The sequence below is a fragment of the Drosophila hydei genome, unplaced genomic scaffold (genome assembly GCF_003285905.1).
Source record: "Drosophila hydei strain 15085-1641.00,03,60 unplaced genomic scaffold, DhydRS2 tig00000060-arrow-pilon, whole genome shotgun sequence".
Lineage (NCBI taxonomy): Eukaryota > Metazoa > Arthropoda > Insecta > Diptera > Drosophilidae > Drosophila > Drosophila hydei.
The window spans coordinates 2,100,855-2,120,245 of NW_022045656.1; the positions used below are offsets into that span (position 1 = coordinate 2,100,855).

General features: G+C 37.2%; 3 protein-coding genes and 1 non-coding gene across 4 annotated transcripts in view; 3 read left to right on the plus strand and 1 right to left on the minus strand.

Annotated features, from left to right (window-relative positions):
- The window catches only part of LOC111592152, a 36,706-nt gene extending 19,638 nt beyond the window's left edge, over positions 1–17,068 (minus strand). Inside the window, exon 1 of the mRNA XM_030226132.1 lies at positions 16,933–17,068. The gene's annotated coding sequence lies outside the window, so the exon portion shown is untranslated. The remainder of the gene's footprint in view (positions 1–16,932) is intronic.
- LOC111592243 lies at positions 6,760–8,915 on the plus strand. Its single transcript, XM_023304327.2, has 5 exons — positions 6,760–6,977; positions 7,034–7,261; positions 8,272–8,397; positions 8,455–8,634; positions 8,694–8,915. The coding sequence occupies exons 1-5, from the start codon at positions 6,773–6,775 to the stop codon at positions 8,897–8,899; spliced, it is 945 nt and encodes a 314-aa protein (XP_023160095.2). The 5' UTR covers positions 6,760–6,772; the 3' UTR covers positions 8,900–8,915.
- On the plus strand, positions 9,098–12,611 carry LOC111592151 (putative ATP-dependent RNA helicase BoYb). Its single transcript, XM_023304198.2, has 2 exons — positions 9,098–10,446; positions 10,506–12,611. The coding sequence occupies exons 1-2, from the start codon at positions 9,168–9,170 to the stop codon at positions 12,389–12,391; spliced, it is 3,165 nt and encodes a 1,054-aa protein (XP_023159966.2). The 5' UTR covers positions 9,098–9,167; the 3' UTR covers positions 12,392–12,611.
- Positions 13,022–13,094, plus strand: Trnar-ucg. Its single transcript has one exon. It is a non-coding gene; the product is annotated as a tRNA-Arg (tRNA).
- Positions 17,069–19,391: the final 2,323 nt, after the last annotated feature.

Sequence of the window (19,391 nt, forward strand, 5' to 3'; positions counted from 1 at the left end):
CTGTTGTTATTTGTTCTGCTTGTTTTTCTATTTTGTGAAAAGCAACTTTTTGTTAGTTAAGCTTATGCTGGCGTTTAACCGCATTGCTGCTGAAGCTGTAGGTTTTGTTGCAGTTTCTTTCATTTTTGTTGCCACTATTCGCGGTCTGTTGGGAGTGTGCCGGATTCCAGTGCTGGTTCGCATTCAAGTTCTCTGCCTGGCTGTGGGTCTGAGTCTGAGGCAGCGGCTGTGGCTGCGGCTTTTCTGCTGTGGCATTTGCTTAGCAAATAGTTTTTAATGATTCCAATGCTTGTGGCCAGTTAACGAATATACATACAGCCGCATAACCCAGCCTTGGACTCGACACACACACACACACACACACTCACAGTCAGCAGCAACAGCAACAACAATAACAATCGTTTGGCTTTGTGCAAATTGTGCGGTAACAGCGTCGGCATCGGCGTCGGCGCCGGCATTTGTTGCAAATAGTTTAAATGGCTACTGGGCGAATTGAGGGGTTGGAGCATTGGGGTAGCTATTAAGTTGTTAACAGGCATTTAAAATAGCATTAAGTGTTGGCAATTACGCGGCATTTAAAATGCATTTTATTGATTTACTTGCTAATGCAGGACGAGAAAGAACACTGCGAAGTTCGATCAAACTAACTAAAAGTTTGAATATTATATTTTATAGAAGATTTTCTCTGTTCTTGACTATTCAGAAAAAGTTTTTTGAACTCGTCTTTTCATTTAATTCAAAGTATTGTGTAACTGCAAGGACGGCACATAAAATGAAGACGAAAAATATTTGCTTTCTCAATCCGAAATTGCAATGCTCTGTTTTTAGCTTGAAAGTGTAATAAAATAATATTTATAATTTTGACTCACTTTTTCAGAAAACTGTTTACGGAAACAAGTGAAGGAAGACACAAATTCAATAAAGAAAAGATCTTAACATAAACAATGTGCGTCATTTTAAAATAAGTTTAATTAAAAGCTTAACATTTCTCTTTGTTTTATTTAATTTTACGCAAATTGGCTTTTGTGTGCTGTATGCATTACAAATGCCAAATTAAACTAATTAAATAAGCTGAAAGTTAAGCTGGCTAATGTCTGCGCTTGCTTGAATGAAATTCTTGTGGAAAATAGAGTGCGACTTTAGCAGCGAACGTTGGGGTTTAAAATGCAGAGGCTTAAAGAAAAAAGGGTTTTCGTGTACCCCAATTACTTAACAAAATGAAGTTAGTTTCAAAGTGGCTTTGGAATGAGTTTAAATTAGATATGCTTCAAATAATAATAGCTAAAAGAAATAGTCCTTCAAATAATATTTCGTGTAGCTGTCTATGACATTTACAAGTCCAAAGGCTTAAAGGGGATTCCCCTATGCCAGCCAAAGAAATTTAACAAACGCAAACAACAATCACTCATAACAGCTACATTCTAAAGCCCCTTCAATTGCATTGTTGCCAAACACAAACAGCAAAGTCTCACAAACACACGCACGCACAATTTATAAGACTCGATTAGAGACAGCGCTGCCAGATGTTTGCCAGAAGTAGAAAGGGAATGAGAGGAAGCTCGAGAGAGATAGAGTGAAAGTGCGAACGAGTTGCCTACAAAACTTGCTGGAAACTTCTTTAAGTGCTGAATCATGCCGCATATACCATATAATTAATGTGCAGGATATACACACAGACACATATATAACTGGGTATGAATGTGTGTGTGTGCGGGTGTCTGTGTTAAACACCCCAAAGTAGCAATTAAGCGTTACGTATACGTCAAGCAGTCCCGCAGCGTAAAACTGGATCTGTGGCTGGGCATTCCTTGCCTTTCTTTTTGTTCCCTTTTTTAGGTGCTTTGGCTGCTCGTTTCGTTTTGTTTGGTCAATTCGAGTGTGAAAATGTTCTCGAGCGCTTTTCATTATTGTTGTTGTTGCTTACACACAGCCGCACAGCCATTGACCTTGGGCTGCAATGTGCAAGCGCATGGAACGAAACGCATTGCCCAGCCCAGGGTCGCCTTTGGCTGGGCGTGGCGTTGCACTACAGTCCTATTTTTTATTTATTTATATTTATATTATATATTTATATTTTATTTTTTATACCTTTTTTTTGCCATTATGCCGTCATCATCTTGCTTTGCCCCCAGCTGCAATTTCCGCTTTTCTAAAAGTTTGCATATCCTTGACATGCAAATAGGCAGAACTGTTTTGAATGGGAAAGTTTGCGAACAAAAATGTGATAATGCTAGTTATGGTCTGTATAAGAACAATGTATCTTTAAATTATTTGATGGGTGAGCATTGAGCTACTACTTTTGTGAAGAAAATTATTTTTAAAGAACTTTGTTTTGGTTTTATTTGTAAAACATTTTAAAATATCTTGTAAATATCTCCTTTTTAATGGCTGAATTTTTATAAATTAATTAATGAATAATTAACTAATGATTCATAATAATTATGTTCTATAATAATAATATAATATAATAATATAATATAATATAAATATAATATAATATAATAATAATATATTATATAATTTTATGCACTCCTAAGTAGAGCTTAATTACGCATTGCCTTATTTATTTGCATTCGTCTATTGCTACAACATATGAGCGAAAAATATAAATGCCTAGCGCCCGTATAGCTATATCATTCACAATTTGATGTTCTAGATGAATCAATATTTGGAGAGTTCTAAAGGATTATGTAGTCGATAGTAACCAACTATTGCTACTTATTTCATTTAGTATTTAGCTGTTTATTTATATTTGAGCTTCAAAGCGTATTATGCACTTACTCGTATTCATTCGATCAAAGGACTTAACTTTCAAAATTTAAAACTTAACTTTGTTATTTAATACCATTTTTTCAAGTATTTGCATTTCAGAGCATTTTAAGCTGCTTGTAAAAGTTTACCCTCTTCATCCTTTCATTCAAGCGAAAGAGGAGACAGAGAGAGAGAGAGAGAGAGAGAGAGAGAGAGAGAGGGAGATAGAGGTTTTCATGCACAAGTCAAAAGTGTTGCGTATTTTTCTTACACAATGGCCCCACAAGAGAACTTCATTAGAAAAATATCAACATCATCATGATTATAATCGTTTGTCGTCTTCATTTATGCCACATTTTGTCGTTGCTGTTGTTGCACAATTCTCGGCAATTTTTAAGTGGCCATCTGACTGAGTGAGAAATGGAGCATTGCGCTGCGGGTAGTGCTGAGGGCAGGCCTTAGCACTTGAAACGCTTGAACTTGATCCTGTGAAAGCTGCACACAATCAACAAATATGGACAACAGCCTCGACCTTTTGCCCAGTCATTCTGCTGCATTTGGCAAGGGCTTTTCCTATGCACGTAAAGCAAACGACTGACAACGTTTGCTTTATTTTTTATTATTTTTTTTTTTTCATTTCAGCTTTATTTGTTGTCCTGCTACAGCAAACACAAAGAGCAGCAGAAATACAAAATAGAACCGAAATGGAAAGTGGGGTTGTATCGATTATTGAGAATCCTCAGCGAAACCACATACAACGCATGCAAATTAGTTTCGATACGAGTTCCAGTTACCAATTTGCTCTAAATTTACCTGACTGGTGTATATGGGGCGTGGCCAGCGGCAATAGGTAGGGATGCTGCCTGACAAGTACATTTTATGAATTGCTACATTTTCTTTTCATTTCTTCTAACCTTATCGTTGTGCTGTTGCTCTCTACACGCAGCGCTTGGCATTTTTCATACTCTAATTATGAGAGATATTTGCTTTGTCAGACTTTTTGTCAAAAGCACAAGAGTTTGTGAAAACAAAACTAAAGTTTAAGTGCTAAAATGCATAATTTTGTGTGAGAGACCGACTTATTGACTATGATGTACTTTACTAGTATTCTGATTAGAAATGAACTTGTTATGTGAGGTATAAAAACTCTTCATATAAACTTCATATTCTTTGTTTAAGTCGCATCAGGTTTTAAAATAAAAATTATTAATTATGTTGCAGGCAGATTCGTAACGATTCGAAAGACAAAACTGGAACAAGTTATCTGAGATAATTAAACAAGCTCCAATAAAATCTTAGTTTTAATTGATGCTTTCTATAAAAGCTATCTATATATAGTGAGTTCAATATCTCTTTATTATTTTGATATACTTTATGGTATAATTAATGAATATTTATACTCAATATTTATATTAAATTTAAACTTCTTGTACTGTTTTCACATTATTGACAATTTTCCTGCTTTGGTAAATTTCCATGCTTCGTCTGACAACCAGGTCTTCCAAGTGTATTTAAGCTTCATTATATTTAAAGCTATTTGTTCTTCCTTGTCTTTCACTCTCTGCTTGACTACCTAAATTATTCATAGGACTGTGGCAAGATGCTAGAGATGTCCTTGTCCGCTGGGTTAGTCCTTGTCGTTGTGGGTAATCGCAAATTCAGCGCTAAATCTCAATCAAAATGCGCGTAAAGTGGCATTTCACTTGATTTTTATGAATTCGAAATGCGTCATTTTCGTTGATTGAATGCTTTAAAAAAACCGAAAATTTTGCTTAAGCGCACAAGTTAACCAAGATTTTCCTAAGAGTTCCTTAAGCACTGTGAGCTTGCCAAGAGATTAATATATACATACATACATATTTATGTTATGTTAAGAGTGCGAATTTAAGTTGCCGAGGTACTTAGTATAAGACTTATACCTCTTATAATTGTACTACTTACAAATATATTAAAATTGAACTGATTTTCAGCATAATTTTTATTCAAAAATCGTGCAAGATTTTCTAAGTTTCTTCATATTTTACCTTCAATTAATTCTACTTTTGAAATCATGTAAAATACTTGTTAGCATTAATAGTAATTCAGAGCAGGACTTGAAAGTTTTCAACGTGTTTTCGGATATACTTCAACTTGCAATAGAAGGAAAATTTGACAGTCAACATATTTTCTTTCTAGTTTTACTCTGCGCTTATTTGCAATCAGCTGATAAGAAGACAACGCCATAAAATTTTATATTTCGATTGGCAGCACTTGCAATTTTGTTAATGGGTCGCACTTATATATGCTTATCGATATTCTTGGCACTGGATCAATGTTGACTTATCGAAAAAGCACTGCTGCATGCTCTTGGGGCAGAACTGTTTTGAAGAGTTTAAACGAAGCTTTGAAAAAGGAGAAGAGAATAAAAAAATTGAATTTTCCTTTTTATATTTCTATCAAATTTTCAATATGCACAATCTAGTATAACCCTTAAATACATTTTATTTACAGCCAAAGGATTGCATCGATCTGCTCGCAAATGTTGCTGGCATTTGCATATTATCTCATCAGGGCCCCCCTCCGAAAAATGGGAGCAACACAAATTGCATTTCCATTTAATCCGCTCAATTTGTCGCCAGTTTTTAATGGCGCCGACTGAAAAGTTGCGAACGCCTCGCCTTGAGCACAGAATGAATGCATTCATTTGAATTTCTAAACTAAAGGCAAGAAAATATGAAAAATAGTACGCTAAAAAATACGACTCAAAAAACATATAATAATAATAATAAGAACAAAGTAGTGCTACCTTTATGAGATATTCCCTAAGTGAATTAATGTTTTTGTCAAAATCTTTTTGAGCGTTGTTTTTATTATTTTTTTGGATTATTATTTTTACCTTGCGCATAAATTTTACCCAGTTGTGCATGTGTGTGTGTGTGTGTCTGTGGGTGCATATGTTGTTTCAGTGCTTAAAATTTGCAATTTAAATGTAATTTCTCAACTGTTTGTTTGGTTTATGACGAGTGCGCTCGCGCTGATTTAACAGCCAGCGACAGGGGAAATGGGCGGGGCCTGTCCCTTTTATTTTTTAAAGGTGACAGCATGAATGATGACCAGCTGCAGAGAGCTTCAAAATACAAAATATTAGCCTATCGAATCGGAGGTAAAAAACATTTTACAAACAGAGCAAAGCTGTTCCCTCGGTTTCTCTATGTCATGTGGTCGTCGAAACTGAGCTTTGCCGGGGCACAGGCACGTTCTATTATAATAACATTATCCTTATGCCAAAGACTCCCATGCAAATCAGCATTTGTACACTGCCTGGCGCCTAAAAGGCAGCCCACAACTCATCGATACAAACGAGAAATTTTCCATTTGTCTGCGAAAACATTTTGCAAACATTGGCACGTTTTATGGTATAATAACAGAAAAATACACACACAAACACACACACACACACACATATATATGTAGATATACATATTTGCGAAAAATTGGCAATTCAAACAAAAGAACTGCAAAGCTGCCTGGCATTTCAAGTTATTCAACTTGGCACGCGGCAACAATTTTGCTCTTTAAATGGTTTGAATTTTTTTCATTCTCTTAATTGAACTGCATACAGTTCCATTGGGAATAGCTTTAAGACAGCCTTTATTTTTGAGTTTTATTTGGATATGCATTTCCGAGTATTAAATATCAAAAAACACAACTAAAAATCAATTGTTTTTTAAGCATGGTAACATCTGAAACAAGATTTAAGCCTTGGATTATGCATCAAAGCTTAATTCAATTTCCTTCAAAATCGCTTTAATATTATAAAGCTCTACCAGTTATCGTTTTATAAATTTTGAATATTTTTCACAAGCTGATTAAAGTTTTTTTTATCGCATGCCAGCGATGTCGCTGTAGCTTGCACAACTGTTTTCTTATTGCTCTGTTTTTCTTCTTTTTTTTTGGGATCCGTACGACTTCAGTTGGTAGCCCCAACTGGCACAAGTTCACTTGCAGTGGAGCTGTGGAAAGTCTTTTAGTCATTAACGAAATGGATTTGGGTGAGCGCACACCATGCATTTCCATTACATGGGCATTATTAATCATAGTCTGTCAAGCGATGTGCGAGTCTCTATGTGTGAGCGAGAGTCCGAGCCAGAACTTTGTGTCCGTTCTAAGTGCTGCCTACCACAGCCATCGCATACTCTGTCTAACCGCCATGGGCACTTTGGCTTTGATGCTTCTCGGCTGTCTGGGTAAGCCTTGTTGTTGTTCTTCCCACATGGAATACTGAATATGTACTCCTTTACAGGTTGTCTGTGCTGCAGCTGCTCTTGCCTGGCAAGACGAAAAGCTGAGAGCCTGGACGCGTACGCTCCACGCACGCAGAGTATTGTATGGCCGTCCATACCTGCAGAGACAGCTCATGTGCTACAGTTGACCTTTCTGCACACTCCCAACGCGGTGGACTGCATCTGCCGGGGCTGCAGCAATTCGCGGAAGGAGCATTGCCTGGAGGATTGCTTGAATGGAACCGAATGCTAAGTCGATATCTCGATATATCCGAATTATATTACATAGTTGTAATAGGCTTAAGCAGCGACAAATGTAGACTTTAACTGTAAATAAATTGTTTAAGGAACTATTCTCATAAATTTGTAGTTTAAATGCGAATCTTCTGACATTTGATTTCTTTATGACTGATTGATTGATCATTCATTTCTTGCCTGTTTTAGCCTTTGCTCTAATCTAGACTAGCAAATCATTTATAGTTATATTCTTAAAAGGCGGGCCTTTTTGCTGTGGTGAGACAGTAACTTTAAACTATATAATAAATTCATTCAATTGGCTGTGCTGATTGCTTGACGACTGATAAGCAATCAAAAGACTCACAAACTAATGGCAAATTCTACCAGCAAATGGGGAAAATACATTTTCATCTGAGTCATCATATGAGTATCTAAGGCTTCAATGTGATTAGACCTCATGTCTGAAAGCTTATGGATATATGAATTTATTTTTTAAATATATTTCTTTAATTCCACAACATATGTCTTGTTGTTGTCAATTTTAAATGGAAATCCTTTCCATGCTCTGACATTATACAGAATGAATGAATTCTACAGATTGAATGAATTGTCTAAATTTTTCCACTCGTAAGAAATACTTAAAACAAGATACAACATTTAAGAATTTAAGTGATAAATGTAATTCTGGTGGGTGTACGAAAAAGAGTTCTTAAATACCTTCTTATCCTTTGATTGTCACATTCCATATTCGCACTTAAGCTTGAGATCTTTCGCGATATGGATAACAACTACTTCGACGTATGCCCTACAAATATCGCTAAAAGTTTTTTAACTTCTGGGTAACTACTTGACATATGTCTATTAGTTCTCTATCTGCACTTAATGTTATGGTTGTTGGCAGCCAATCCAAATGTTCGTAACTGCCCCAAACAGATTGTACGCATATGTTTTTGCCTATTTAAATGAACTAAGGGAAGACCTTACTTCAGTGTGGTTCCCGATCGAAGCTTCAGTTTGTGAGCAAAAATCAAAGAAGTAACAATGCAACATCTAATGAAGGCGGGAAAAGAAAATCTGATGAAGTTGCTGCTGCTACTGCTGCTGCTCATAGTTTACCCGCAGTTCCTGCAGGCCAACAACTTTACAGGCAAGTGGGATTAGCTAGTCAATTTGAGAGATGCTCAACTTATTTCACCTATTGCAGATTATGGCTGGTTAAATGAGACAGACTTCGTAGAGGATGTCGATAATACAACGACGAATTCAAATGGTTTTATGATTACTAGCAACAATAACAAAAAAAATGTTCATCATGTTTTTATGGATCCATTGAGGAGAGTGGCATTTGTGGCCCTGATGCTGCACATTCTGATCGTTGGTGGAGGTAAGTTTCATTTGAAGAGTGAGATACTGATAACTTCACTAATCTGGCATCTCTGGTAGGTATTATCATCTACAGTGTTGCCTGCTGCAAGTCACGCTCGAATAGAAGACGACTGTCGGGTCTCAAGCGACGTCTACAGAGTCCACCTACACTGCAGCATATACCAAATTCCCAAAGTTGTCCCTGCCATGGCTGTCGTGTGGCGAGGCAGATGCTTAGCGGCCTAATAGTACAGCAAATTATTACCGAGCGTTCCGAGCGTTAGCGATTTAAATAGACGTAGCCAATGAAATGCCTTGTAGTGCGTAAGTGTATCAATATATAATTATTGTTCTCGTAAAGGTATTTTAAATGCTAAGTTTGAATGATAATTAAACTTGATATTAAAAAATACCAAAAGGTTGCAAAAATACCAAGCCCATATCGATCTCAATGCGCAAGTCTATGCTTTGTCCAATAAGTACTTAAGGGCGCAAGCGCAGCCAACTTCACTAATAGTATAAAAATATTTAAAGTGCACTTTTAATTTGATCATGTCGTCGGAAAAAGATGTAATAGATAAAAACAATAATTCTGATGAGGAATATTTGTATTACAAGGAGCATGAGAGTTTTCTATTTGCGCAGTATGCACGACCGCTGCTTGTGGCCAATTGCTCTCAGTACGCGATAGCCCACTCGAATGTACGCCTACAGACTGCACGCCATCTAAGCGAGGTATCCTTTTTACCCCACATTCAAATCACGATGCGTCGATTGAGGCTGACGCAACTGCTGCGACTGCAAAGCTACGCATGGCCACATCTCAACCGGGGTGCAGGCCATGGCGCTGTTATCGTGAGTGCTCCGCGCAGTGGACGCACCCTGAGTTATGCGCTGCCGCTGTGTCAGGTGGTAAGCAGAACATTGACGGAGCATCGTTCTCACACGCGCTGGCGACTGCAAGGACCTATTGCTGTGGTTCTGGTCGCCGATTTGGTTCGAGTGCAGCAAATGAGCGAGTTCTGCAATGCAATGTTACGCAGGTCAAGGAACGAGGAATGGTTAACGCTGGTGCTGACGGTGCCCTCTTCCCACTCACCAGAGTTCTTTCAGAGGCTACTCAATGGCGTTGGTTGCCTGGTCGCCACGCCTGCTCAGTTCCTATGGATGTGCGGGAATAGTTTAAAGCTACCTAATCTGCGCTTTGTGGCTTACGATGATGTGGATTTGATGCCAGACGGGCAATTGAGACAGGTTCATCAACAGTTGCTGGCATTAACCAAGCAAGAACGCCCGCAACTTGTCATCAGTTCGCAATCATATAAACAGCAGTTGCTATCTATGTTGCGCGAGTGTAATACCCAGCCCATGGTACTCTTTGGTGATGCTTTGGAGGCGGCTGTCTATGGCGGCACACGTCTACAAATCTCTCTTCAACAGCGTAATGCCAAGTGTGACGAAGTGTTGCGCGTGCTGCACGAGCGTCCGCCGTATCTGCATCGAACTGTCATCCATTGCCAATCTGATTCGGACGTACGTGAGCTGGTGGCAACGCTGGCATCGCATGGCTATAATTGTTTACCCTACTATCAGACGGCTGATATGGAGGTGCGCGATCACGTGCATAGGTGGATGCAGGAGAGTCGAGGTGAGGTCTTGCTTTGTACCGATCACTGCCCGGAACTAAACATACGACACGCCCACACACTGCTACACTACAGCTTGAGCGATAACTGGAGTCTGTTTAAGCTGCGCCATCTGACACTCGCTGACAATCTGCGCAATCAATTGGCGGTTAGGAATCGGAAGGAGCAAACGGAACGGCAGCAGCGTGAGCTGGATATGTGAACTCTTATAAAGAAATTTTAATGACTGACTAATCTTTTACAGATGACTTACTTTCCCTGGTTTTGCTGGATGAGAGCAATAACAATCAGCTGCCTCGCCTAGTGGACTTTTTGCAAATGCATCAGCAAGTGGATAAGCTTGTTGTCCAACTGGCTCGCAGCATACGTGAGCAGTTGAAACGCGCCAAGTACAAAGAGCCGACGTTGTGCGATCTCCTGCTCAGCTTGGGCGAATGCGTTGATACACAATGCGAGCAACGTCACCATCTACTGATGCAAGATCGTTTGCTGTCTGCGCAGATGCCTTCTAGTGGGGATGTTAAATTGCTGCTACTACGCGTTTATACACCCACGCATTATTGTGTTCGTCTGCTGGAGCATTTACCACTTGGTGGCAGATGGCAAGTGCTGCCACGTAACAGAACTCTCGAATTGCAACTACAGCTGTTACAATCAAAGGAGTGTGTGCATCTTTGGCCCCCGGAGGTGCAACAAATCTGTGTATATCACAATTCAAACGGCTATGAACGCGTGCGTATATTGCGCGTGGATTCCATTGGTCAGCTGAATATCTCGCGGACTGATGTGCCTGTGCTGGTGCAGGCTCTGGACGTGGACACACGACAGTTTATGACCACCAGTGGCAAGCTGTTTATATGTCCAGATGAATTGCGTGATGAGCCGCCGTTAGCAATAGATGTACGCATCGCGGGCCTGGTACCTTACACAGGCGAACGCAATTGGCATGAGAGTGATGGCAAGCAATGTGCGACCTGGTTGAATTCTATGCCGCAACCTAGTTTTTTGCAGGCACGCATTCTTACAGCTTTGTCGCATACGCTCTTTGTACACGACTTGGCCGTGACAAGCTATGCGCCCAGCCTGCAGATGCATGTTCGCCGCCTGACCATGTGTCAGCAGCTGTTGCAAAACCAAATGGCCAAGAAATGCAAAAAGACCGTGGAGAAACTGTTGGAATTTCTGGAGAATAATACATGCCAATCCCTGAATGTGCAGAAAGTCTGCGTGCCGCCGTATGAAAAGCCAAATCTTAAGACAAAAACGTTACTCACAGGCAAAGCTAGAATTTTTGCCAAAATGGCGATGCAACTAGGCAAAGAAAATGGATTGCGCTTGCAACAAAAGCAACGGGAGCAACAGCAACAAATGGATGACATAAGAACAGAAACGCAGATAGACCTGCAGCAGAAGTCAGAGGACAGCATAGAAGCATTACACAATTGTCTCATGAAATGTACAATGATGCAGCTGCAGCAGGAACATACGCAGGATCACCCTCCAACGCAAAATTCGGTGAAGAATCTGCCTGATGTTTTGCCACAGCCTAAGGTGGCCAATAAATTGGCTGCTGATGCAGTCATCGCAAGAGTCCACAATATACATATCCAGTTGCCCTTAAATGTCCTTCGACCCGAAGTCATTTACTATCAAACGCGCTTTATGCTCGAACTGCAGATTCTTCTCCCGGAAGATAAGATGCCTTATGACGCTCTGTTATACAATGGTTGTTGTGTTGCTTTTTGGACACTGCGGACACCTGGCAAGCCCATTTATCAGTTTATACTGAACACTCATTGCCCTTATCAGCAGCTCAGTCATCGTATGCGGGGTCGCACTGTATATATAAGCGTGGTGAAGGCTCTGGTAGTCACATATCCGCATAATTTTAGTTTCTACAAATTCATGAAACCACATTATGAAAAACTGCATCAAATGGAAAAAGAGCGCAGTAGCCGATTAAAAAATTTTGAATCTTATTTGCTATACAATGGCTACATCCAGAGCAGAGTAATGAAACGTACGCAAAGCTCAGATGATTTAAGTAGCGATGATGGATCGGAGGATTCGGCTCTTACTTGCAGGGAACACGTGGAGCACGCTCGTGATGACCCTGAATTTGTTTATTAATTTGTTTTAGTTTTTACGCTGGCCTATTAGAATTGTCCAGTTACTCAACCGAACATGAATTTATTATTATTATATTTCTAGTTATTTGTGATCTCAATTATTATATTCTTTTCTAAGAAATCGTAGTTTTATAGTATTTTTCTTACGAACGCATATAGTTTGCGCTTTTCTTAGTTTCGGCATTTATGGATTTAAATATATTATTTTACGACAAGGTTTACAATTTTTCAGACAATTCCTCTAAAACTTCAAATTAAATTGAAAGCATATTTTGTATAAGTTGATTATCATATGTTAATTTGATATTTTATATAATCTTAAAGGCAAATATATGTCATACTTTTGCCCTCGAAAGACAATACAAAGCTCTACCAATATTGAAATTACGACTTTTGAATAAGGCGATTATTAATTGAAACCTAGATTTGCATGAAATACAAATTTTATATATTCTTTAATTTATTATTTATCACGATTTAAAATTTTTTTTTTGTAAAATAAAAATGCTTCAAATAATAAAGAATAAAATTATTAGAACTAAAAAGCTTGCAAATTTCAAAAATGTTGAATAATTATCTGCCTTTCATATGCTTTGGTTAAAGTATTATGTTTGGCACGCTAACACCAACTGACCGTGTGGCCTAATGGATAAGGCGTCGGACTTCGGATCCGAAGATTGCAGGTTCGAGTCCTGTCACGGTCGAAAAGTTGGAAATTTCTTTTTTATTTTTTTAAATCGCTTGCTGTGCACAAACTGTTAAATAAGTAAGCATGAGGTCCAGGGTTCGAACCTCAACCAAAATATTAAAAAAAAAAAATTTTTATATTTCTGGAACAGTGTTATTATATTTTACGTTTAACAATAATATTAGAAAGAAGTGAAACATTTGTAGTAAATTTATACATTTAAAATAAACACACGTGAATATTGAATTGCCGAGGCGGTTCATATGCACTGTATTTATATCTATTTACAGAAAGTTCGAGGAAATGAATTGTCCTTTCTTAAGAATTGCTGCCTTTGTCTTCATGTAGAAGCTTTCAACAATAGATTAAAAACATTTATTTTTTCCATCAATTTTAATTTAAGTTGCCTTCGTTGTTTTTGTTGCTGTTGTTGTTGTTGTTGCTGTTGCCGTTGCCGTTGCTGTCATTGTCAGCTGCTCAGTTTTATCTAATTTGTGCATTTGTGCATTTGGCTGAGAAAACAGGTGAATGGAAAACAGAAATTTGTCTGTCATTTGGTAAAAGTGTGAAGTGTTTGCAAGTCATATGACAGCTTAAAATGCGAACAGACATTTGAAACAACTCTATTTAAACGTATATGAATTTATGTATAAAGTATAACCCAAGGCACTAAATGTCATATGGGTTCAGTAGATTTTGTGATGATTGATGATGGCTAAAAGCAGCCAAGACTGTTTTTGCTCTTTCTGACGTTTATAAAGCAAGCAAAGAGCATTTAATAAGTGTTTTCTTGAATTTTGAAATATAACTTAAATATTGAAGCTGTTGAGGTTAATGGATTATTTGGTCAAGTGCTAGGGCTTGAATGGTTTAGCTTAGATTAAGTTAAGTTAGGCTGGCTAGGTTAAACTAGTTTCTTTTCATAACTTTGTACTATGTTCGCTGAAGTAAGTTAAGGCAATGCGGACTTGTCTTACGTTAGTTAGCTAATGTTTTGCCAAACATAAGAAATGAAACAATATCGAGTTTTCCTACTTTATCTATCAACCAGTTTGTATTGATTTAAGTTATATTTAATGATGGTTCAAGGGAAGTCGTTTAGTTATCAAATACACAATACGTCGATTACGAATTGCTTCCTCCATAAGCAGCAAAAGATATAGTCAATAAGGTATATAAAGTAAAAGTACTCATTTTTCTTGATCTATATTTTTTGGCCAACGAACAAGTTTTTCCTATAGCTCAATCTATTTAAAACCGAACTATAATCTGCTTTGCTATAGCCCAAGTTAATTTATTCAGTTATGCCAAGATATGTTTTCATATAAATTTAATTTTCGTATGTTTTGCATAAATACAATTATTTCAATTGTCTTAAAATATATTATGTTGTCAGGTTTAAGCAAAGGATGCGCTTAAAAGCACATAAATGTCAATGTTAGCCGCAAATAACTAATACAATCAGGGAAACACACACACAAAAAGCTGCAGCTGCAGCTGCAGTTGTCGTAAAAATTGTTGCAGTAAAAGCCATAAAAACAATACGCAGCAATGCTGAGAGGGGCGAGGCAGAGGGGTGTACGAAGGAGGGACTGTTTGTAGTTGTTGACAAGGAAAAGAGTCGGATATAAAGGATACAACAGGCTACAGGATACAAGGGGACATGCACAAGCTGTTTAACAGCTTAGCTAAGCATTGTTGTTGTTGTTGTTGCAGTTGTTGGTACTGTTATAGCTGCGGCAATGGCAATGGGGCTGGTCGCTGGCGTTAAGGTCAAAGTTCGCAACCTTTACTCAGGGTACAGCGTGTCCGCTAAAGGACGTGCATCCTGTGGACTTGGCACTAAGCTACGCACGTGAGATGTGGATATATATTTATCTATATATATATATACATATACTTATAATACGCAACAAAACATGGAAATAAACATTTCGCAATGGGCTTAAAGTGCTTAAGGAAGTCATGACCCAGCTTTAATCTTAGCTTAATAGAAAAAACTAAGGAAGGTTAGAGAATTGAGTTTTATAATTATGTAAGCGCTTGACGAAGAATTGATACTGTCTATAATCTGTGTAATCCTGATCAGCTTAAGCTTCGTTCTGCTTCTGTATTCTTCTGTATTTGTTGATGACAAAGTTAGCTTAGATTGTTTGACGTAAGCGACCAGGTTTGCAGGTCAAGTTCTTGCATGAGCAACTTCTCATACACTCAAAGCCTTGAAAATGCAACTTCGCAGTAAACAATAACTAAGAACTTAATATTAAAATTAAGCATTTGCAAAGAATCTGAAGACTAAGTAAGCTGAAATCAAAATATATATTTATTAGGTCAAATCTTTATTGCACAAACTAATATACTCTTTTCACTACGTAAGCGAGTAAAGACAGGCAGAACTATTCCCTGGCTTCATTCTGCCATTGGACAAGTCTCACTTATTTATTTTTGTGCACATTTTCACCAAACTTGTAATTTATCTTGTCCAAACTTAAACACAATTTTATGAAGCTCAATTATAAATATTGAGAGTTTTACAGTCTCGCAGAAGTTTTAAGACTAATAAAAATGTTTAAACTATTTACTATTTTAAACTTTAACTGTCGTTTTTCTCCATTAATGATGTATTTGATTAGTTTTTTCTTTTTTCTTTAGCAAGCCTTTCAGATAACAAGAAAACAAATACTAGAATAAGCAAGTTGCATTAAAAGTGGAAATAAATATTTATGCAATGATAAAAGAAAACTTTGTCAACGTTCAATTTAAAATTACTTATTTTGCTACCAAAGGGCGGCCGTCAGTGCAGCTCTTGCAGCTGTTATGTAGTTATTTAGTTATTTCAAATTTGATAAGTTAAAATTACGTTAACTTACGTTAATTACGTTACGTTAACATTTAAAAAGCAAAAACTTTCGTTTTGTGAGTTAATGTTAGCTAAAAGCAAAAGTGTTTAGGTTTGGGCTAACAGCGTTAATGGCTTTCGGTGCGGAAGCTGGCAATAGATTTTCTAGAACTCAGTGACCCATAAAAATAATTGTATCGAACCACTTCGTGCTTTGGTTTGTAAACCTTGTTTTTCACATCCGTGAGCACAGGTTTCTGATTGAACTCTTGATTCATACAGCTCTCAGTTATGATTCTATTCAAAAGCGAAATTGTTCAACTGAAAATAACATAAGCTTCAGATATTTTCTCGTTCTAGAGGTGATAAAGATCCTTAGTCAAAATTTAATTAATTTAATTTTTTTTATAATTATTTGAATATATTTAGAGGCTCTTGCAAACTGTTTATTAATAATTAATTCAAACCAACTCAATAAAAATTATAGCCAGGACAGTCAGGCTATCATTTTTATCGATTTGGTTTGAATTAATAATTAATAAAAGGTTTTCAGGAGCCTTTAAATATATGCAAATACCTATAAAAGAAACTCTTGTAATTAGATTTCTTAAAGTACTTCAATAGGGCTGTCTATGCTTTAGGACAGCAGCTTGTGCTCAGATTGGTGTGCATCAAGTAAAAAGTTTTGCAATATTCATAAAGTCCTCAGACTTTCTTAGTATTGCCTATTTAATTGGTCGAAATGTAAGCAATGCGATGCTAGACAGACGGCAACAGAAATTTGGCTTTGCTGCCACACATTACGCATACGCCATGTGTGACAAATGGAGCCAAGTGCCAAACGGTGAAGCTATCAATCAAATAGCTCGGCTTTACGTTTTGCATAAAGAAAGTGCACAGAGACAAGATGAAACACCTGTTGTTCCTATGTATAGGTAGGTATATATATAATAGATATAAATACAACTATATATATATAAATATAAATATATATATATATAATTGCAAAACTTACCTGCCAGTTGTTGGGTTTTGCAGTTACTGCTGTTGCTGTTGATGTTTTAATTGTTATTGTGTTTAATTCCTCAGCTTTAAGTCGTTAATTGTTGGTTATGCAAAAGCAAAAAGAAAGAAACTGGTAGAGAAGGCGGGCAGCTGAGGAGCAGCAAAGTAGAGCCAAGGCAAACACGCATACGGCACAGGACGCGGCAGGACAAGCGAAACTGTGTGAGCAGGAAACAACGCACGTTCACGTCAAGCAGGAACCAGGAAGGAACCAGGCACAAGGCACAAGGCAAACAGACAGGAAAGCAAAAAGCGACGTCGAGCATTGACGAGCGCCAGCCAAGGACAACGATACTAAGGTAACAACAGCAATAACTATAACAAAAGGCAAACGGGCCAAAGAATAAAAAAGTGAAAAACAAATTTCTTTGACAACGACTAAATACCCTAACTGTGCGACAGTGGCATATAGTTTCCTCTCTAGAAAGCCCGCTTACATAATAAACAAAATTACTTGGAACTGTTTTTATCTAGCTGTCTTTGTATCTAGCAGAGATTAGCGGAGATGCGTGAAGAAGCGTCGAGAGCTCGTTAGAAATATTAGGAATAGCTTGAAAATCTTCTTAAGAATTACGCACATTTGTGTTCATATTTAATTTACTTTATTTTTCGACTTCAGATACGCGAAACATGATATATTATTTTACATTACAAAACAAAAAGTTATTTAAAAATTTATTTATTGTCTAGTGCAAGACAGATTGCAAAAAAAAACAGCAATTAAAAAAAAAAAATTTGACAAATACTCGCATAGAATCTCTATGATATATAGTAAAATATACTAGTTATATAATATTAAATATTAAACTATATCTTGAAAGTAAAGAAATATAAGATTTTGATTTAGCTCGATTCTATTTAATTCATATCATATAAAACTGAAAACAGATTTTTGTCCATATAACTATAATAAATATATATATTTGAATACTCTATGTTGACCTCTATCTGACCTCTCCTAACCATTCTGATATATGCAGTCTGCAATATGGAGGCCCAACCCAAGCCAGCTCGTAAGACAATAGCAAACACAAAGGCAAAAGTAAAAGCAAAAGCGAGAGCTAAAAGTCCTATTTCTATATAAATTATGTAGAATCCATAATTTTTTGAAGAGTTATTAATAAGCGAAATGCCATTCACTATGCGTTACATATTTGATAGGAAAATTGAAATACCGACAGCAAGGACATGAGGACGTGCGCAAAAAAGTGAAAGAGGGCAGCGAAAGCACAGACATTCCAATAACAATGAACCTGGCTGAGAATAGCGAAGAAGAAGGCAGGAAAAAGTTTTGCCAGGCTTTGCTGCTCGGTTGTGCCAAGCCAGCGGAAGCTGGAATTAATTTTGCGTTCGGCCACGCTTGGCTGGAGTACAGTAAAGCCTGTGGGGCACGGGTCGTGGCTGTAGAGGTCAGGTTGCCCAAAAACTTTGTCCAAATATTTGTCGACTACCTTTGGCTTCAAAATTACCGAAAACCTCTTAAATTTCGGTGCAGAGCTCAATTGCAGCAATTGCTAGCAGTGTATATATACTCAAGTGCACATACGTATATGAATAGAGTCCATATACTAAGGACAACAATAGGATCACTTAAAGGAATTGCCTGTGACATATCAGGCAGATTTGTGTGTACCAAGCAAGCAAAAGTTTCAAACAGCTGAAAGACTGCAAAATTTAATTCATATTTTACCTAAACAGCAATTTCAACTACCTTAAGACAGATTACCCTTAAAAGAAATCCTTTTTATTTTACGTTTCTCTTTAACTACAGTTTCGCTTTATAACTCGATTGAAAGGCTATTTTTGATTATTCGATATAGAAATATATTTATAATATTATTAAATGTATTTTACTGGAAATTCCTGACTAAAATCTGACGACGGTATATATGAAGCTTGAAAATATTGAAAACAATAAATAATTTATAAAAGTTAGGTGCCGTCAAAGCATTCAGAGTTAACGCGAATTGTATTTTAAGACATTTTTCATAGAATTGAATCTCTGGTTTCTGATGAAAAGGATTACTTCTGATGCGTTACACATTTACCAAACACTTGGGAGCGAACCTGTTTCACTCAGTTCCACGAAACTGCATTTGAGCATTTGATACGTCTGAAAGTTTGGATTCATGAAATGTATTTGGCCAACAATGTGAAGAGCATAAGTCGAAAGGAAGATTAAAGGTGATCAACTATGTTAAAGAAAATAATTGCGGTTGTAATTAAATATGAATTCTGAATAAAGATTCTGCTTAGATACAAAGAGTAATTTTAACATTGGCAACATTGCGAACTTTAAAAGTATTTCAAATGGAGATAATCAACGCTAGCCAAAGAACACCTCTGTAGAAGTTACTTGTGGGACGCTCTGATCTCCCCTTCTGTATCCAATTTGAAATGCAACCACAA